At 38.8% G+C, this 22,117-nt stretch overlaps 1 protein-coding gene across 5 annotated transcripts in view; it reads left to right on the forward strand.

Moving 5' to 3' along the window:
- The window catches only part of celf1 (cugbp, Elav-like family member 1), a 29,913-nt gene extending 10,654 nt beyond the window's left edge, over window positions 1–19,259 (forward strand). The window contains exons 4-15 of one of the 5 annotated variants that reach the window (XM_070827569.1): window positions 839–921; window positions 6,300–6,348; window positions 7,052–7,186; window positions 8,353–8,432; window positions 8,540–8,701; window positions 8,840–8,909; window positions 9,082–9,204; window positions 9,589–9,705; window positions 10,074–10,259; window positions 11,411–11,554; window positions 13,593–13,765; window positions 17,992–19,259. In XM_070827569.1, coding sequence (XP_070683670.1) covers window positions 839–921; window positions 6,300–6,348; window positions 7,052–7,186; window positions 8,353–8,432; window positions 8,540–8,701; window positions 8,840–8,909; window positions 9,082–9,204; window positions 9,589–9,705; window positions 10,074–10,259; window positions 11,411–11,554; window positions 13,593–13,720 — 1,277 coding nt within the window. In that variant the 3' untranslated portion in view covers window positions 13,721–13,765; window positions 17,992–19,259. Of the gene's footprint in view, window positions 1–838; window positions 922–6,299; window positions 6,349–7,051; window positions 7,187–8,352; window positions 8,433–8,539; window positions 8,702–8,839; window positions 8,910–9,081; window positions 9,205–9,588; window positions 9,706–10,073; window positions 10,260–11,410; window positions 11,555–13,592; window positions 16,469–17,991 lie in introns of those variants that run through there. The other 4 variants (XM_070827489.1, XM_070827647.1, XM_070827726.1 and 1 more) reach the window with 4 other exon arrangements.
- The last annotated feature ends 2,858 nt before the right edge of the window (window positions 19,260–22,117 follow it).

Consider the following 22,117-nt stretch of genomic DNA (forward strand, 5'->3'; position numbering starts at 1 on the left):
GTGGTTTGTCGCTGTAACTGTAACTGGAGATCATATTTATCTTTCATATGCTAATGTTCACACCAGGATTGTAGTAGCTAAATAAAGGCGTGTTACTCCTATGAATTCATGCATCAATTCATCTCATTTCATCATAACAAGAAGGCTTGGCCCATGGGAAAGAACAGTTTATATGTTGATGATAGCCAATATTGGTTATACTGTAGAATGATCTTTTGCTTACAATGCAGAAGATAAGGAACTTAAAAAATTTGAATACTGAATTGCAATTGCAATATTGGTGTGAAAAAAAAATTACAATTAGATTATTTTCCCATATCGTAATATTAGTATGACATTATTAGTAGAGCCCCTCAATTTATCTTGGATACAAAGTACGCTTTTGTGTGTTCAGGTGTTCTTTGAGGACAGAGAAAATGCATTTTTTAAGATCAGTCACATGAGTTGCTAAACCTTGGTGGATTAGAAAGTGCATGCCTCCCTGTTCTGTACACATTACAAGTCTTAGTTTTTACATTGACATTGAATCATTACTTATTAATACACATGTTATCAGTCTATGATTGTGTCCTTTTAATGTTTCTGTGTGTGTCTTTGTATTTTTGGTTATAGGAAAAGTAATTATCTCTGAGTGTTTATTAGTCTTACGCCACTAATAATGATTATTGTGGTGAATTATGAAGGTCATCACTGTACATAATTTGTAGTTTTTAGGATTGATAAGATAGTATTGCCAAACTGTTGTGGGCCGCAGCTTACTCTCCTTATAGTACATGCAACACACATCAGTATATATGAATCAGTTATATGACAAGAGTGTCTCTTCATTCCTCTGCAGGCTGCTGTTTTATAACGTACTATACTCGCAAATCAGCCTTGGAAGCACAGAATGCTCTGCACAACATGAAGATTCTACCAGGGGTAGGTGATAGCCTCCTTTAACTGCCCTTTCAATGCATGCTGGTTCATAGGGAAAACTCTATAGTGGATATGAACTGACCTTTTAAAATACACAGCAGCACGAACTGTGTGCGCCTACTCAGCTTTTTTTGGTCAGACTGTTATTCTTATGGTTATAGTCATCATTATTAGCCTTAAGGATCCAAGAACGAACAGTGTTTTCCTCTTAATATGAATAATAAAAGCGAACAGGTTTTGGTTCATAACTCACCAACCATGCATCACAAATTTAAGTACTGTGTGCTCCCAATATGGAGCTGCACTCCCTAGTATAGATAATGTCTGCATCAAATATGCAAAAAGCACTTTTTATACTAGTCTGTGTTTTTGACTCCTCTACATAAATATTCTGATTGAAAACATAATGGTAGCTGCTCCTTTCTTACTGTATGCCCTGTTTGCTGTTGCAACATAATAAATATTTAATGATGAATTGCAACATAATTGTAAAAGTCCTCCACCCTAAGATATCATATGGTATAAATGATTTAACTTTTTGTCAGAGTTTGATTTGTAGAAGTTGATGGGCTATATGTGTGTGTGTGTGTGTGTGGGGGGGGGGTATAACACAAAACTCACAGGGCAATTCCAAAAGGTGGACTTATTAGTTAGTTAATCTAAACAGCTGATTTACATTGAAGCCATTTCTAAGGACAATTTTCAGCTAACATGAGCATGAAATCTGGCTAAAACAATCAAAATGATCTGTTCTCATGGCCTCATCATAGCGTCATTCTGCTGCCCAGTGCACTTTCATAGTACTGGCATTCTTGCAGTGGTTTTATCCCTCTGCCTTTCCCAGTATTGTTAGCTTACCTTTTATATGTCGGGCTTTTCATCCAGCTCTATTCTGTCTCTCTGTCTGAGCGAACAACTGTGTCTTCTATGGCCCAGTGGTTAGAGGCTTTTTATCTTGCATTTGCTTGTTCAGCTCAACTTGGTATATATTTTTCTTCTCATACTGGGTGTTTTAGCATTTGAAGCTTAGAAACTGTTTCTGATGCAGAAGCTGGACAGGAAAATTACAGAAACTTTCATTGCTAATGACTTAAATTGGGTTTGTTATTTTATTTTTGAAGGTTTTAACACTATATGAATATGAACACCAACAGCTGTAAGCAATCAAACATTAAGAAAAATAAATAGCGTGGACTTGATTAATTAGAATTTTAAGATTAGTTGACAGAGTTAAGAAAAAAAGATAGATATTAAGATATAATATTAAAAGGCCATACATATGTTGGTGCGTATGCACATGCTCATAGATACCTTTATTCCCATGTATTTACACACATTGGTACATACACTGGTATAGACACCGGCTTATGTGTCCAGCTCAATTCAGATTCTAACAATTTGGCTTCGGTCTGCAACATAAAGGGGAGTGAGAACTTGATCCAACAAGGCGAATTTCTCTGCTTTGGCTGCATTGGTGAACACCCGCATAGATCCCATAATGTACAATCTTCAGAGAGGCAGGGTAGGCTTGCATGGAATCAGCCCTGAGAGATTTTAGACATCTTTTCATCCTGTCCAACAGCTTGTTTTCCTACAGTATACTAGCCAGGGTGTCTTAAAATCATCACTCCTGAGTGTAGCTATTCCCTTGTTGTCTGTTGTTAGCATTAGCTTAGCTAGAAGGTATGCCTGAGGAGGCCTGAGTGGTCGGCTGTTGGCATAGACCAATGGCTTGCAAGCTTTTCTTACTTTTTTATAAAGGCATTTTGTCCAGGTGCCTCAGAAAGTATGCATCAACTTTCATGCTAACATTGGCACACTTACCTGTACTACTCCAATCCCAGCGTTCACCGAACCTGTCCACTTAATCAGATCCATGCGCTTCACCGCATGTGTGTCACTTGAGCCCTGTCCAACTATTGCAACATGCAGAACAGCTGGAGGTAAAAAGAAGAGGATGCAAACACGCTATTGATGCTACACTGCTCCAGAGGCTGGCAGGGATTCACAAGGAAACTCGTGCAGCTGAGCACACACACACAGTGGGCACTCCATTAGGTACACCTGTATAATCTAATGCAAAGTTACACAACTATTCAGCCATAAAGTCTGCTTTTATGATGTTTTTAATATTCAGGTTTTATTAACACTATCGTAGTGGTGTTATTTCAGTTAAGTGTTTAAGTATTTATCTCATAGTTAGTGATGATATACTTGATGATTCTAATATTCTGCCCTATTTATTAATGTAAACCGGCAAGGCAAGAAAATAAGAAACTTGTGGCACATGAAGAGTCTTGTTTAATCCTTCTGTTTACAAATGAGAAATATTGCCAAAGTCAAGCCAGTGCTCCCAAAGATGTATTTGAAGAATTTATCCACACCCTCATTTCCTCCTGCTTAGACTAGTGCAAGTCATCATTTACTTGCCAAAACAATCTAGCAGTTGGTGCAGAAGACAGCAGCAAGATTTATCACGAACACTCGATGTAGGGAACACAACACTCCAGTCCATGCTGAATGACACTGGCTGTGTATAATGTTTTTTTTGTTTTGTTTTATTTTTAATGATCGCTGTCTTTGTACCTACATTGTGTGGTCTTTTACTATGTGAAGCACCTTCTAACTCTGGCTTTGAAAGGTGCTATTGAAATAGATTGTTATTATTATTATTATTATTATCATGTAGACCATTACTAACTATGACTTTAGTATCACCTCAGTGATCACAAACTGAGCATTGTAAAACTTAAAGGTAGAATTATAGCAGAGTAGTTTTAATGAATTGCATTGGATTGCACAGGTATACATAATAAAGTGACCATTGAGTGTATACAGCAGCTTTGGAAATTACCTCACCGTCTTCCTTAAGCAGTGTATATGGTTGCGATCATTGTCCTGTTGGAAGGTCCAATGATGTCCAAGCTTCAGCTTCCTCACAGACGGCCTGATGTTTTCTCCTGGATTTCCTAATACTTGATTGAATCCATCTTACCCTCCAAATGTGCCTGAGGAAGCAAAGCAGCATCATCATTCAGTCACCACCATGCTTCACTGTAGGAAGTGTGTTACCGCGGACATACCGCTGATCCACAGACCTGAAAAGTTCCAGTTTTGTCTGATCGCTCCACAGAACAGAATCCCTTCTGTGGCTTATTTTAATGGTTTCGAGCATATGGGAGCCAACTTGTCTTCTTCTTTTGGGTCAGTAGTGGTGTACATCTTGGAGTTTGGTCATGGAGGCCTTCAGCGTTAGTATGCGCCTTACTGTAGAAACTGAAACCTCAGTGTCTGCTGCCTCCAAGTCTCACTGCAGTGTTCCTGTAGCTTAGAAAATGAAGTGAAAAGTGAACTATGCTTCCAACAGTATCTCTACGAACATTCAGAGCCTTTGCTATCTTGTTGTATACCTTTCCTTGTTTGTGCAAGGAAGTGATCTCCTCTCTTAACTTTTTGGACAATTCTCTTGACTTACTCATATTTCTAACATGCAACCAAAGATTACACATAGCCAGTCTGGATATTTGATGTGTTCTATGATGTTACTTATCAAATTGTTAAGTAGATTTTCAACCTCTTTAGCAGTGCAAAGACATATTCCATAAAGCACATAATAATAGGTAAAATGTTATTTTATTTACCATGCTTGTATATAGGCATTGCTTGGAAAGACACATTTTCCACTAAGATGTTTTTCTTTCTTATTTCTTTATCCCTATTTGCTATGTCTGACTCAGAAGTTTTATTAGATCCCACCACTTTAAGATATTTTATAATATAAATATTAGTAATTGAGTTATTATTTCCTCATTGTTCCCTTTTGTGACATGGCCTGTGTGAATATGTGTTTGTGCATGTGGGGGGTGAGACAAGGGTTGATGGGTTATTGATACGTGTGTGTGTTTCCTGGTTGCTTGGTGTCTTGGTTGCTGGTTCTTCTCCTGCTTCAAATGCATATTTTGGTCCCATACTAAGCAGTTTAGCAATTGAACAGTGGAAGCTGTTTATTCTTCCTAAAATACAAAGGAATGCTGTAAATAATTTAATTGCTTTAAAAGAGATTTAAAGATTACATGAAAGCTTAATACCCCATCCAAACATCCAGGTGAAATAGCTTATTGTTATTTCACTTGGATGTGAATGACGTACTTGCAGAGTTTAACACTAGAAGGCTGTTTACACATTCTTGAAGCCCTCTGTGCTCATACACTGAGAATAGACTTTTCAGTGACTTGGGGACATCATGCGGCAGTTAAACTTTTGATGTGAACAATATTTGCATATTCAAAGAAATCATGGAGGGAGAAGATGTAATTTTAACTTATTTTTCTCAATTTCCAATGGAAGAACAGATGTTGATTTGTATAACGTTTTTATTCTTTTAGCGTAAGTGTAGTGTTAATTGGTGGATGTGGATTGGTGACCATGTGAATGTAGGAGGGACTATTTCTGTTTGAAAGTGAAGGTTTTTTTTTTAGCAGTTTTAGGACTGAATGATTAATTTGTTTCTCTGGCAGAAGTGTATGTCTCCCATTACAATATGAGCTTTTCAGTAGTCCTGGATGAAGTTGGTCAAGGTGTTTAAGAAATGTATCATAGCACCTGTGGGTCTATACACATTGGTTACGCTCACATTTGAGGTAAGGTTGCAATGCCTTCTCCACGTCCTGCACCACTGACACGTTTAGTGTAAGAAGTTCTGTGGTATTGACAGTGTTTGATGCCAAGGTTTTCTAAAACAAGATGAGCTGTGCTGACATGAGTTCATAATGAGCTTTTATAGTCCATGTGGGCTGAGAGTGATCAGATCTTCAAGAATATTTTGATTGTTTGTCTGTTTGTCTATCTGATTGGGACGTTTGGATCATACTCTGTATTATACTTTTATTACATCTCTGTATCAATACAGCTAAACATTAAGTCCCTTAGTCTAATCAGATCATATATTAGTCTAGTGTTCACTGATTCTGCTGTTATTAGTCACTGTCACCTTGTAATTTTGTCTTCAAATGCTAAATTGTATAATTTATATTTTTATTGTATTCCCATTTAGGTTTTATGTACAGGTTTTATTTCTTTCATTTTGTAGACTTATGTGCGGCAACAACCGAATTTCCTTGCTGAGGATCAGTAAATGTTTATCATTTACCTTATCTTAACAAGTGTGCATCTAACATACAAACCGTCTCTTAAACAGTATCACAAGTGGCCTTCTTCATACCATGGCTCTCTGTGCTACACCCCAACCATGACGCTAACTTCTGAAAGTAGTAACATCGATGTGGTGTCTTTGCCAACACTACTGAAATGAATCACACAACACAGATCTGCTTTTTTTCAGTTTCGGGAATACTAATGTGTTTTTTTGTGTCCTTGTTCAGATGCACCATCCAATCCAGATGAAACCAGCTGACAGTGAGAAAAACAATGGTAAGGATTTTCTAGTATTTCCACCTGTCTTCGTGTCCTTTGATTCTAGCTGACAATTCTGTGTTAATTCCCTTTCTAATTATAATGGTAACCCTTGTAAAGCTTGCAATTAATCAATGTGAGCACACTGGTGAAACAATCGAATGACATCATTAACCACAATACATTGAAATGCCAATTGTGCGGGCTATGCTGGTGCCAACCTGTGACTCAATGACTATAGATGTGGGTGACTCCGTAGGCAGATTAACACACTCACTGTCATACTTCCCTGACTATGATTGTTGTTTGTGACACACCAAAGGCTCTTTTCATCAGCCAGTATCTCATTACGTTGAGAGAATTTTCTGGCTCGGCTGATGATTAAGTCATTTACAGCAGGCATATGTGGAAACCTGAGGCTGTAGATGGTTATTAGACAAGTGGGAAGACATCAATAGTATAGTTGTGCTCGATTAGTAGACCTGAGCTGTGCCCACACTAATCAGAATAAATCACAAATTATGTGTTAAGTGGAGTTCTTTCTATGTGCTGGCAGACAGACAAACAACAGAGAAATAATTACATTTTAAACTCATGTTTCTTTGATGCACAGGAGAGGAGATGCAATTAAACATACAGTATGTGCATGTTGTATGTTGTATTGCACCATTTACCTTGACACAGAGCAGGTGTGTTTGATGTTGTGTTGTGCTGACTGCAGCAGTGGAGGACAGGAAGTTGTTTATTGGAATGATCTCCAAGAAGTGTAACGAGAACGACATCCGACTGATGTTCTCACCATATGGACAGATAGAGGAGTGCCGGATACTTCGAGGCCCTGATGGACTCAGCCGTGGTAAGGCATATTCTGTTCTCTGACACTGCAGGCACACACACACACACACACACACACACACACACACACACACACACACACACACACACACGACACCCGCACAAATGATTTGTTAGTACTCAGGGCGCCACCACATAATGAACATTCCTTTAAATAGATTGAATAATGAGCTGATTTGTATCTTAATGAGTGGCTTACTTCTTTTCTGGTTGGATTTTTCTTGTTTGAGATGAAAGTTCATTAGTTAAAGTGGATATAATCATGATTTTTATAGTAACAATGTGTCAGATGACAATGTGGAAACAATGTAATGATGAGAAAGGGATCACTTGTGATGATGAACCTAAATAGAATCATCACCATCGTCATCAGCAGCTCCCTTCTGCTTTACGGAGCTTTGTCGCTGATTTTCAGCTCTTTTTTTTTTTTTAGATGTCTGGCTTGCAACTGCTATTTTAGTTCACTTTAACCACTATGAAAGTCCATAGCAGGAAACTGTTTTCAGTGAAACAAAAGGTTGGCACCTAGGTAGTGAACATGGAATATGTGTAGCAGCTAAAGACCCAGATATTTCACTCAGGAGTCCATAAAACAGACTTAAAAGATGGTGAATATTGGACTGGAAACACGACTCTTCGTGATGATGCTGCTCAGTAACAGCTGGATGTGTAAATATGCAATTGTTTGCTAACAAGTTCTCCATTTCACTATAAAAGTTGATGCATTGTCATTGTCATGTTCAGTGTCATATGTTTGTCTTGATACAGTGCATTCAGAAAGTATTCAGACTTCTTTGCTTTTCTCACATTTTGTTATGTTGCAGCCTTATCATTTAAATTCTTTTTTTTTTCACTTATTAATCTACCCTCAATAATTGATACTGACAAAGTAGAAAAGGGATTTCTTTTTGCAAAAGTATTAAAAAGAAAAAACTGAAATTTTTTTCTATGACACTTTGACACTGGTTCTCAACTGACAGCTGATCCAACATGCTTCAGGGTACAGAGAGAAAGAACAAAAGAGAAAACAACTGTAAAAGTCAAAGTACACAGTATACAACAGCCTCAGTCCAATAAAGGAACAAACATATGTCAGGCACAATTACAAACAGTGTTGACATCATTGACTTTTCCAAACTCATGACACAATGTGTTTCTGTCTTTCAGGTTGTGCATTTGTGACATTCACAGCCAGACAAATGGCCCAATCGGCCATCAAGTCCATGCACCAGTCCCAGACCATGGAGGTGAACCTCAGAGCTTTTTAAAATTCCTGCTTAAGGTGTTTTAATCCCATTTCCATCACAACATGAAACTGCCAGAAAACAAAAGATTTCCTGTGTCTGTATTTCAGGGTTGCTCATCGCCCATCGTGGTGAAGTTTGCAGACACTCAGAAGGACAAGGAGCAGAAGCGCATGGCCCAACAGCTGCAGCAGCAGATGCAGCAACTCAGTGCTGCGTCCATGTGGGGAAATCTCACTGGGCTCAACAGCCTGGGGCCACAGTACCTAGCAGTGAGTGTGTGTGTTTATAGGTTCTGCATGCGTATTTAATGCAATGATTAGCCAAAGAAATTTCACCAGTCCTTTTTTCTTTTTTGGCCGTCACCTCCACTTTAGCATGTTGTTTCCCATATCTCCTCCTGGCTTTAGCTCTACTTACAGTTGCTGCAGCAGTCAGCCTCCACAGGGAATGCCCTCAACAACCTGCACCCTGTTTCAGGTACCCACACATGCCACCATTAAACATCATGCAGTCATGTGATATTAAGATTTGAATGTACAGCCAGCAAACTGCAGTAGAGAACATGGCCTTACAAAGTTTTTCTACATACAAAAGTGGTCAGAGGAAGAGGTGGGTGGAGTCTTAACTTAACCGTGTGTGTGTCTCTCAGGTCTTAATGCCATGCAGAACCTGGCTGCTTTAGCAGCAGCAGCAACTGCCACACAGGCCACGCCCACAGGCTCCAGTGCCATGACAACATCTAGTAGCCCACTAAGTGCACTAACAAGCTCAGGTAAAAATAAATTACAGCAACAGCACTGTGTTATAGTTAAAGTACACACAGTCTGTGACATCCATGACTCTGTACTCTCACTGCTAAACATCTGTACAATATCAATATATATTCACATTATAATATATGAATGAACGACATAAAAAGCCTCCAGGAGTCAACAAGAATTGCTTATCAGACGTACATTGTTCAAACGTTATGATTTTTCTCAGATTGTCTATTTGTTTATCTAAAGTTTTTGTAAAACTTTGTAAAGTCCAAATCACTACGCGATGATGTTGGCATTGCTGAGCTCTAACACACATGTTGTAAATCTGAAACACAGCTTTGTGTAATATTTTCCAGTTGTATTTATTATAACATTAACAGTAAGTATTCCCCAAGCAGGCTCCTCCCCGACCTCCAGCAGCAACTCCTCAGTGAACCCCATGGCTTCTTTGGGGGCCCTGCAGTCTCTGGCTGCTGGTGCTGGAGCTGGCCTCAACATGGGCTCCCTGGCAGGTAACCTAAGCTACACCTGTGCTTGTTGTCAGACTGAACATTTCAACTGATTAGACTAGTGTGACGGCGTACACTTGATGTAAGTCTTTATGTTAAAAGATTTACAGATCAGACAAGGTTGTCTTGTGAATGTGATAGTGTGTTGATGCTAGCTTCTTGTATTCGCCATCGGCCACACCTGCCTACATATTGCTGCCCCTGATTTCTCATAGTCATACAGCGTTATATAACTATATATCCATTCATATATTTATGAATTAAGAGTGGCACTAATGATGGCTCTAGTAGTGTTGTAACACTGCACTTTTACTGATGACAGATTAACTTTTCACCCATGTTATTTTTCTGTGCTTGTAACTGTGTTCCAGGCATGGCAGCGCTGAACGGCAGCCTCGGCTCCGGAGGGCTGTCTAATGGCTCAGGAAACACCATGGAGGCCTTGAGCCAGGCCTACTCGGGCATTCAGCAGTATGCTGCTGCTGCCCTCCCCAGCCTCTACAACCAGAGCCTGCTGTCCCAGCAGAGCGTCTCAGCCGCAGGCAGCCAGAAGGAAGGTAGGATCTGTGAGCTAAGAGTGGAAGAAAGGAAATGACATGGGTAATAGTAGAGAGTATAGATTAAGTGACTGGGGAGGTTAAAGAGCTTAAAGACAGCAGGAGGAGCTCGGGGTTATTTACTATATAACTACTGTTTGAGCATGTTTCAAGTCTTTGTTTCTTCAGTCCATTTCGGACTCAAAATTGACCAAACACTCAGGGAATAAAAACTTAAAGAGCTGTAGGATAACGTGAGTTAGAGTTTAGACAACTTCTCCTAAAATGTGTATTTTCTTACAAACTGACCTGTTCAATAGGCAGACAAAAGAAAGAAAGCTAACAGTAACAACAGGGGTCAAGCATACTCAATGCTTGACCCCTTACAGTATTGAATGATGGGTAATTCCTCAGTATTTGGTCATACTTCATTGAAAGTATTGTTGTGTACAGGTTAGAGATGTGTGTGTTGTGTGTTGATCTCACCTTCTGCTAAGGATTCTGTCTTGTTTTAAATCTGCTGCCTCAGCCAGCAACAGTCGCAGCGCCGGTAAGACATCACCACCTTCTCTCTGACATGGCCTCAAATAATCATGTCAACAGCTCCACTTTAAAACAAGCCCAAGTCCATAACAGAAGGCTTGTCCTTGTTTGTGTGTTAATGTTAGTCCACCCTCTCAGACACTCTCAGTCCATTTGTTTGATTTAATGTACCTTTTTATATAGTTAATGTCTTGCATAACACTCCAGAGCCCCCCAGGGGTCATGTGGTGGGAAAGATGTGTGTTTTACGGCAGCTGAGTTTCTGATATAGTTGTTTTCATTGACATATTTTTGTAACTGTTTCTGTTGTCAGACAACGCAACAAGAACTCATGAATATTATGTTGACCAGCAGATGTAATCAAGCTGCTGAGCTGCACATAAACTGCAGATTAGTTTATTAACGTGCTGCATGAATTTCCACATCAGTATTTTCTATTTTTTTTCTTCTTTTCCCACATGAGCCCAGGGGGGCTCCATATGATACAGATGTTAATGCAGTGAGGATGTAGTTTGATCACATTTTGAAGGATTACATTGATGTATGGAGTCATAAATTGTTGAAATTGTTAAACTATCACTGTGTTTAATGTTTGAATTGATTGGTAAACAGGACTCATTGATTGGCAGGTCCAGAAGGTGCCAACCTGTTCATTTACCACCTGCCCCAGGAGTTTGGAGACCAGGACCTGCTCCAGATGTTTATGCCCTTCGGAAATGTCATCTCTGCTAAAGTTTTCATAGACAAACAGACAAACCTCAGCAAGTGTTTTGGTGAGTTCAGGCAAACTGTCTATACGCTTTCATATGATCAATAAAATACTTGAATCAGTCCACCAGGATCTTTTAGTGCTGTGTTGAAATGATTGTAACTGACTGAAAGTCATGACAGCACAACAACCAGAGCAAAGAGTGTGGTGTTTTAGTGCAAGGCAGAGCATGTACAGGCTTAATATGGACAGAGACGTGAAAACAGGTGGGAGGTTCATGCAGGTGATGGAGCACAAAACAAGATGTTAGTATTTGGCACTTTTGGTAAAATATAAAAGCAGTATTTTAATTTAAAACTCATCATCCAGAAGAAGTGTTGGAATTGGATTCAAGGATTCAAGGAACTTTATTGTCATACCAGCAAACAATTACGCATGGGATGATACGAAATTTCGCCCTCAGGTCCTGGTTTAAGCAACAATAAATGTATAAAATAGAGTCCTATATAAAACAGAAGTACAAAATATAACAACTAATAACTAACTATATTGCACCTATGTAGTAAAATTGGCATTAATGTATTTAAAGTACTTCAGTAAATAATATCTTTCCATTTGTTGAGTTATTGTCATCATGTTCAGTGCGATTGGCTCAGCTGTTTCAGAGCTATAGGCTGGTAATATGTGCCTGAGAGTGTATTTATTAATCATCACACACTCTGGTTTATATTTACTTCACCCAGCCTGCTTGCACATACAGTAATGTCAAAAATTTGGACACAGCTTCTTATTCAGTAATCTTTTCTCCTTTTTATCATTTTCTGTACTGTAAATTATGAGTGAAAACATTAAAACTATAAAACAACACATATGTTGTTATGTAGTAAATACTAAGTTTGAAACACACTGAAATATGTTTTATACTTGAGATTCTTCAAAGTAGCCACCTTTTGCTTTGGCAGCTTTGCACACTCTTGGCATTCTCTCATCCATCATCATGCAGCAAGCTATTCAAATAGTAGAAATAGGCAGATCTGTGTACTGCTTTTGGATTCTCTAACAAGAGAAATGAGAGGGAATACAGTTACACAGGTGAGCAGTTGTTTTACAGTATTTTACTGTTGTGCCTTTAGTGTGCAAAGCTGTTATCAAAGCAAAAGGTTGCTATTTTGAAGAATCTAAATAATAGAGCATGTGTAAATAAAAGTGGTGCCTTTGAAGGTCAGGGGTCTGGGGTGGGTATTTTAGGTGAGCAGGTGGTCAATATTCCTGTTCTTACGTTCATGTTACAATTATTGTGGCCAACAAGATCACAGTTAATGGTACAGTATTATATTTTAATACAGTAAAAATGACTTTACACGTTGTTTTGCCTTGGATTTGATCAAACCTAACAAACAAGTGAACCGTGTACTGCAGCTTGTTGGACAGGTGATCTTAAATGTAGTCTGGGTCATCTGTTTTTAATGTTGTCATAATGTTCTCATTTCTGCTTTGATGTTATTGCTTAAAATCATTCTTAAAAGATCATAATGGTGATAGACTTCTACATTAAAAGGTACTGTTAATATACTTTCAAGGAAGTTTGTTTGGTTTTTGTACTTTCATTATTAAAGCATCACAATTTCTGAAGCACATGTTTTTGTTTGCACTACTAATTCCTCCTTTTCATTCTGAACATCAAGAGATCATTTCCTAATGCACTTTTAATACAAGTTATAGAGGACTAAATCCATAGTCCTCATTTTGCAAAAAATATATATCAAAGTTTTAAATTTTTGTGCACAGAACAAGGTCTGTCAGCCTGTGTGGGCTGGAGGAATGTTACAGTGAGCAAAATATCTTTATTGTAAATGTAGGCACCTGACATTTGTTTTAAGACTCAAAATGTGAACCTGTTATGTAATGCAGGAGTTGGTATTGGTTGGTTACTTGTAACATTATTGAGATTTGACCAACGTCAATTTCAAGCTCCTGTGGATAATATGGGGATTGGTTTTATTTGCATTTTTTAATTATTGTTGTTGCCAAATTGCAAATTACTTGAGGGACCATCCGGCTGTCTTCTGTTACCATACTGAGTTTTTGTTTTTCTCCTTCAGGCTTCGTGAGCTACGACAACCCCGTGTCATCGCAGGCGGCCATCCAGTCAATGAATGGTTTCCAGATTGGTATGAAGAGGCTGAAGGTGCAGCTGAAGCGCTCAAAGAATGACAGCAAGCCCTACTGAAGGTGCTGAGGCACCGCAGACTTAGTTAGGCAGGGTGATGTAATGGTAAGTGGAGTATGAATAATCAACTAAGACTGGTCCACTCAGAAACTTGTCTGTGCATTACAGGGTGATGTCTGCTGCGCTGCCTCTCCTGGTCATTACAACATGTCTAGGCAAAGAGACACACAAAGCTACATGCAAGAGTTTTCAGGCTAGACTGGATTCTTCCTGTGTTATGTTGTGGTTTATGCACTTTGTTTTCCTTTTAACAAACAAGTGAAACAGGTGTGTTTTCATTTAAGTTGAAATGTTATCAGTTTGCTGTGGTACATAATACACATATGAGTTGATTGTTAAGATGTGTTGCACATTGACAGTCAGGTGCCAAATCCATCAGTTTCTACTTAGTGTTCGCCTTCCCCCGCACCACCCAGACCCAGCATAAAACTCCTGAAAGCAGGCAGCAGCTGGAAAGGACAGAGCTACATTTGATTAGGAAACAGAAATCAATACTAGGTTTTCTTTTACATTTTTACGCACCAAAATCTGTGGTTTTCCCTATTTAAGTATTACTTATCTGTATTATCTCTTGCAATGGAGACAATGTATGTGATATACACCAAAATTAGTTGTAAGGTTCAAGGTAAAGTACAGTAGCTTAGATTTTTCATAAGGAGGAGCTGCACCAAAACATGCAGACGATTTAGACATATTTGTCCTCATTTTGCATTGATGGAGGAAGAGAGGAGCCGTTGTACCTAGATGGTTTCCTCCGTTAACTGTTGTCCTTTGAGCTCTGTGGGCTGAAGGGACTGCCACCTGTTTCTGAGTTACATCCAAAGATCACACATTGATGCCTGTTTATATCTGACTTGTCTGGGTGTAGCAGCCGTTGCATGGCTTACACTTATCAAGTGGCCTCAGGTGGACGGCTACACACTTGCGTTTGGGTTGTGTTGTTTAGAAACACCGGCTGGAGTTGATTTCTGTATGACACGGATATTTGCATGCACATCATTGCATTTCTTTTTTTCTCTTTATTTGGAGGTTAGTAAGACAATTTTTCTAATGCAGTTGAAATTGCATGTAGTGAAGTAGTTGTGAAGTATAGACTTTTCCAGAGGACTAAACAAGGCATGTTTTGGTGGTGCTCCTCCTACTCGTCTGCACTCTGAGTGACAGGTCAGAGGTCGGGCTGATGTGGCTGTGAAGACTGTCAGCTGTAGCTACTGTGAAATTTGTCAATAAATAAACCAAACATCATAGGCTTGTTCCACTCATCTTAATAACCAAGAGTCTGTCTAATGCAGATGTAATGCTTTGTATAAATACATTTTATGGTTTTAGTAAGTTTCTACCTTGAATCCAGGTGTTTTTATAGAAGTAGGCAAAACAATTGTTGAGATGTATATTTAAACTATTATGCCTTTTCTATTTTTATATAGGTTTTATACTTCCCCTGTGTGTTGGGGAACTATTTATTGCCTAAATTATTTATCTGAATTGAAATTATTTTGAAAGACAAATGTAAAGTCCAACAACTCCATTTGATCTCCTAGTGTGTGTCCTCTCCTTGCCTGTCGAGCGTTGTTTCCTTTTGGTGATGTGTACTACGTGTCAGTGTGGCATGGGCTGTGTGTGTAGGATCCATCAGTGCTGCTACAGATTTCATAGAACCCCCTCTCTGTCATTCATGCCTTCATCTGAATAAATCACTCATTTTCCAAAAACACAGGGAGCATAGTTTATTCTAAAAGTCAATTTCAACATGTGCCTGTTGGTCCTCTCTTGCTATATGAATAAATAGGCATCATATGTGTTGTCAACAACTTTACACCAGACAAAGTCCTGGGTGTATTTCTAAAAGTAGAACTAGTTTTAAAACTGATTCCAGGTCCAAGTCCAAAGATTGAGTCAGAGTAAAACCATGTGCGATGTGAGTATGACCAGGGTTTTCAAAGAATCTTTCGCTGCTACAGGGTTACTCATGTCACAGCAGCTGAACGTCACCATGTTTTTGTGTAATATTCTCCCATTTGCTTAATGTCAATTTAGCGCTGGAAGTTTCTTGGTATATTGTATACCAAAGCATTCTTGCCATTGCACAAAAACCATGATTATGTATCAGGGACTTAGTCATAGCTGATCCAGCTGTTTTGTGATTTAAGACCATGGTTTGATTGGATGTGTGCTGTTAATTGGTGGTAAGGTCATGGGTGACTTGTAAATCATTCATCACATGAACTGGGCTACAGTAAAACTACCACAGTATTGGAATAATGGAAGCCAGGCATGAGCTCCACTGGTGTGTTACAGATAAATTAGTGTTACATTGATGTATTTACCATTAAGCTTTGTAGGTTGTTGTAGTCAAACCACAGCTACTTTCTCTTTGTCAGTCATTTTAGGGCAAGTTGCTGGTGGTACGTTTTACAAGTTAATGCAGATCACTTAAATTCACTTTCAGCTTTGTCTTTGTGTGGTTAGAGCATCTCATCTTTAGAGGAACCTACCTCTTCATAGGACATGTCTTTTGCTCACATCAGAGGTCCATATTTGTTATTTCTGCTCCCGTTACTTCTCCATTTGCTGGACCTTGTTATATTTTTATCGTGGCACGCTGGCTGCATGTCTTGAATAGGAAGCAGCATATTTTAAAGGCCTAAGTCAAAAATAAATGACAATCAAAATCAACAATGTGTTAGTCAGTCTCTTAATACTGTCTGACTTCACAACTGAGTCTGTCTGTAGCTCTGAGCTCCAAGTCTGTGGTTCCTACTGAAGATGTGTTTTAAAGTCGTTCACAAATATATAGTTTCATTTTAACAGGTCCAGTGATTTCCTGAAACTGCTGGCCACTGTTTTTACAAAATGATATCCAGACAGGAGGAAATAGTGAATTTAACTTTCACTATTTTTAATCCTCTTGTGGCCATTTCAGTCAGCAGGATGTGGGATTGTGTCAAAACAAACTACAGTGTGTGTTCATGAAGGAAAATGTCACCCAGTGCAACAGTGTGACTCATTGGTGTGTTTTGAATAGTATTTTGGACAACAATAGAGCTCTATGGCACAGGGGAATAAGATACCTCAGGCTTTGGATACATACACAGTACTCCTTAGTAGGATCTGGTCATCTGGTCATTGTTTATTTGGCTCTGTATATAGGATATGTTGGCTATATGGAGAATATCACCACACTTATCCTTTTAAATTGTGGGTAAAATGCAATCTGTCAGAAATAAAGCAGAATGTATGAAAGAATTGTACGAATTGAGAACATCTGTGTGTACAGACGAAAGTAACATCTCCGAGCTACAAATCCTGCATACTTCACATTTTTACCAGCCATCCTCAAATGCATTTGTGCAGTTTCAGATTTATTTTTCCTTCTGTTCCAGGCAGCCATTGGTTTCCATTAATTTCCTTATGGCACGAAAATCAAATGGCAACCATAGAGCCTTAAAGTTGAAACAGAGCTGTGTTAATCTTTGTCATGGTTTCTTTTCCCTTTTCTTGAATTATCAAACAACAATAATGAAACTGTGACAAAAATGAGTCAGTTGATGTTCACAGTGATGGGAGTCATTCAGGGAAATGAGTAGAAAGCAATGACTGCCTCGAACGGATGAAAAATGACATGGAGAAATTGAAAACACAGCCTCATGGTTTCCACAGTGGTTAGCTGTAATGTTGAATATATCATTTGCAGTAAATAGGACAAAACATGCAAAACCACCGGTATAGAACTTTAAATACCTCTTTGAAAACAATTTTCCACATCCACTGACAAATCCAATCATTTGAAATAGCTTTTAGTGTGCAACGTCTGAGTTTTTAGGCTAATAGTTCTAATTAATAATGATTTGAATGCCAGTTAACCATTTATGATAAGTGAAAATAACAGACCAGTAAAAAAAAAAAAAAAGTCATTATTGTCTTTAGATGTGATTAGCTGCAGCGTTAGATAGCGTGCTGGACTCTAGCTGCTGTCCCAGAACTCTGGAGGCCTGGTGTGACCTGCATGTTGTCACTGATCTTGTGCTGGCATCTCACAGGTTGTCCTGTGTGTCGTGTGTGTGTTGCTGTTGTCGTCATCCAACTCAGTTCCTGTTAGCATGTGGCTTGTCCTCACTCTGTCCCTGACACTGACTGTTGAGTGTTGAGACTGTAATCAACCCCACACAGAGATGATCATTCTTTGTTTCTTTTCTCTCTCCTGTCTGTGTTCCATTGCTGTTTAACCTAGGTTTGTCTCCCTGTTGTGTTTTTCTTTTTGTTTTTTCTAGATCTCTTCCTGTTTGCCCTAGCATGTTGATGTGGCGTCACAGTTCATCGTCCAGTCCTTGTCCTCTGCGCTTCTCTGATGCTTCCAATTTCACCTTTGACCTTGTGTTTGTCATTGATTACCAGGAGGTTTTGTTTTGTTGTTTCCCCATGTGTCTGTGCTGCCAACAAGGGGCACTAGAAAGACTGCCACTGAACATGTTTGAAAGTTACGTTAGAATTATTACAAGCAAAAAAGAGAATCTATTTTTCTAGAACTGACTGACATAACCACTGGATTTTTGCTATATCAGTTTGACACGAGTCTGATCTTTAATTTTGTTTTATCTCCTGTGTTGTGGAGCAGTCCTCCCAGTGCCCCCACCCTCTGGTTTTGTTGTGTTTTTTTTTGTGTGAAAGCAGCTAATCTGTCTCTAGGCGATGTTGTGTGTGAGTGTTGGTGTGTCCCCCCTAAATTAGACAAACTTCTCAAGTAAGTTAGTGATAATGTGTTGTTGGACATCTGTAATTTAATGCTAGGCTAGCTAAGGGCTCATCCTTGAGAGTTCCCATTTGTCACGAGGAGGTAACATTTATTGTCAGTGTAAAAATCAGTTTTTACTTTGAGCCTGTCAGCTCACCACCGCAAGCACATGATGCTGTTCTGCTCTTTTTTTGTGTGGAGAATCAGACACAAAGACTTTTGTCACCGTATATTTAGTATGCATGTTTTTTTTTATATATATCTGCACTGAAATTCATGGCAAAATGTGATCTAGTTTGTGTTAAGTTAAAAATGATGAATAAACTGGTGCCAAATGTTTTGCACAATCAGTATTTTCCCCTTTTATTGGACTTGCTTTACTGGACAGACTAGTTGTAGAAGCAGGGGTTGACTGGTGTGGCAGATGCTATCGTACAACAGGTTTTACTGAAGAACTAACTCAGGCTTGATGTCAAGTTGACTTGGTTGCAACATTAAGTTAGTTTTGTGTGGAACTGTACAGACCTAGAGTGCTCACAGACCCGTATCACACAAGTGGCCTACCCAAAAGCAGTGATGTGTAGAATGTTTGTGTTTGTGTGTATTCACTAGATAGAATCCAGAGACCCTACAGACCCACACTCATTTAGGCTGCAGCCTGCCTGTTTCCCTAACCAGTGGACCAACGCTGTGACTTGTACCGAGTGTAATCTACCATTCACCCATGATCTCATCCTGCTGGAATATTTGGTTAAACTTTATTTTACAGGTCCCATGCTTTCCCACTGTTTCCTAGACAGAAGCCAAAATGTAATTTAAAGTTATAGGAGGGTTCTTGGAAAGAACTGTGGAACTTAGTACAAATGAAGGGGAAAATTGTCCAATTAGTACAATCAGTTAATTGCTACTGTTACCCACAGAGCCTTTTAGTCAGAGCACAGCAGCTCAGCTGAGCATGCAAAAACGTGCTTACAGGCAGCAATACATTTCAACATAAGCGGAGAACACATTTCCCACTAATATATAGTGACGATTACTAGGTTCTATCTGACTCTCTTTTGGTCAAAATCCAGTCATTCAAATGAAACCTCCCTTTGACAAGTTATTAGCATTTCTTTGTAGATTTGATGCATTTTGGCTGTTGTTTAAAAAAAAAAATTCTAAAATCTTGGTTCTATTAGGTTCTACCTGCAAAGCACTAATCAGTTCCCCAAATGTAAACATTAGGTTCTGCCTCTTTCCCATGTCACCCCTCTGCTCTGTGAGTGAGGTTTAAAAAGACGAAAGTGTTCAGTTTTGAGACCTTAAAGTTGTTATGGAAGACTTTATGACTGAGTCTGATAGTCTGACTGATACAAGCCTCAGATACCATGCTAGGTAGCTCACCAGTGTTAGTTACACAGAGCATGCTGCTGTTTGTTAGCTAGAATTAATGTTATTAGTCACTCAAAGTTACTCTCACTTTTTTAGGACTATGAAAGTTTTAATATGCAGTGACTGCAATGACCGACAATGACAATGATGAGCTAATCTAAAACATATAGCTAAATAATTGTTTGACTCTAATTATCTGATATTATAACTCCCTTCTGTGATTCATACTTTGATTTTGTGCGCTGATACAAAGTGTCTGTAAAGCAGGTAGAACCTTATAATCCCAAATGGAAAATGTGTCCTCAGAATTACTAGGGGTTCTAATTGTAATCAATCTGATCTTAAAAACACTTTTTAAAAATGTAATATCATTTTGATGCTATATATTGAGTGTACATTTAGGGTGCCTGTTATTTTGATCAAAAAAGACAACTACTGTATAACAGTTCTGATATCTGGGATATGAAAACTTTGATCCTCAATATCTCAAATCACTCAGATCACAGATGGAACCAAGGTAGTGAAATTAATCATTAATATTTACTACACTAAACTGGACTTCAAATAACAGTCTAAGAACTAGGAAACACTAAAACCTCTGAGGAAACATGGTTTTATTTTTTGGGAAATTCCAGACCCTTTAATAAAGCATTACACAATATTCTCCAAACACACATTTAAAGGGCCATAACAGTGTTTCAGCAGCAATTAACAGAATGAATGTATATTTCTATCAGTATCCTCTGATTCTCACATTTGAGTTTAGTTTATATTTCAGCAGAGAAGTTTATTTTTACACTGTACAATGTCCCAATCTACATTTTTAAACAAATGTTACTAACAAGATTTCCTCATCAAAATTGTTATTGTATAAAAAGAGAATATTTGCAGATATCGTTTATTTTTCATTTTTATTATCAGATGGTTTTTCTTACACAGCTACAAATGAAATGATGGCAGTGGGAATATGGTTCATGTCAGCAACAGTTTACGCATTATTGGATGAATTAACAATTAAAGCAGAATTGCACACACATTGTGTCCTAAATAGATAACGATCCAACTGGCTATATAGCCAGCCCGTTATGATTTATATATGAATAATGTGAGTCAGCTGCTGATGATCTGTGCTTTCATTTATCTTTGTGTTTACTTGTAAGAGAATTGGGAGGTTTGGAGGCTTTGGAAAGTGATGAGCACTAATAAAGTGGACCTGATTTATAAGAAATGAGTTTGGACAGGCAGAAGCACTGATATGGCCCTTTAATTTAGTATTACACTCTCCTTTTCACAAATCAAACGAATCTGAGGGCACGTCAAGCAAGGCTAAATGAATGCTGGGTTTTTGTGATTATGTCACAAACTGGGGTAAAGTCTGTGTGCTCTGCTGTGAAGCTCCCACTGCAGCAGGAAAGAGCGGTCGGATGCTCTATGTGGTTCATTTCAGTGGGTTTTCCTCTCATGTAACAGGATTGAATACAGTGTTTTCCTTCTGGTGCATTCTGGGTGACAGTGTTCATTTTGACATGTTATTGATTGTTGCTACGACAACCATCCTCCTGCAAACTGAGACTGAAACTGTTTAAAGGTAAAAAAAAACTTTGACCAAACTCCCTGCTCATACAGACGGAACACGATGAAGCCTTTTGAAGCATTTCAATGAAGTTGCCTTTTGCATTGACGTAAATGCAAGTTTTGTTTCATTTTGTTGAGTATTAATTACATTGTTGTGATTTTAATGTGAGACATCGCTGAATCCCTAGAACTGCCCCCTATTAGTTTTTCCTTTTCTTTGGGGTGGAACCTGTGTCTCCAGTGGAATGTTTTGTGGGTTGTTTTTAAGCTTGGGATCTTTGCTTTCTGCACCACATGAAGCTGCAGTGCAGTCCAGCTGTCATTTCTGTGAGCCGACTATGTGATCCCTACTGCTTGGTTGGTTGTTTGGTTTCTGTACAAATAAAATGTTTGAAGAACCTTCATCTTTGCTGTGTTTTCTGTCAGACCTCCACCAGGGTGCTTTGCATTGTATTTCTGAAGGATGGGCACTGCCACAACGTCACCATACAACAATCCACTCTACACACACTCTTAGAGATGATAAAATACAAGGGGATTGGAGCTGGTATTGTGTCCGGTGGCACTGGACCCCACAGAGCTTTGACTGTTACATTTCTTTGGGGCCTTCATAGTTTCAAACCCATTTCTTTTTTAGTGGGTTTGTTGGTAAAAGTCTTTCTGGGGACCGGCACGCGGGGAAGTCATGGGAGCTGAGCAAAAGAAGAAAAAAAAGG

Source organism: Pempheris klunzingeri, chromosome 1 (assembly GCF_042242105.1).
Source record: "Pempheris klunzingeri isolate RE-2024b chromosome 1, fPemKlu1.hap1, whole genome shotgun sequence".
Lineage (NCBI taxonomy): Eukaryota > Metazoa > Chordata > Actinopteri > Acropomatiformes > Pempheridae > Pempheris > Pempheris klunzingeri.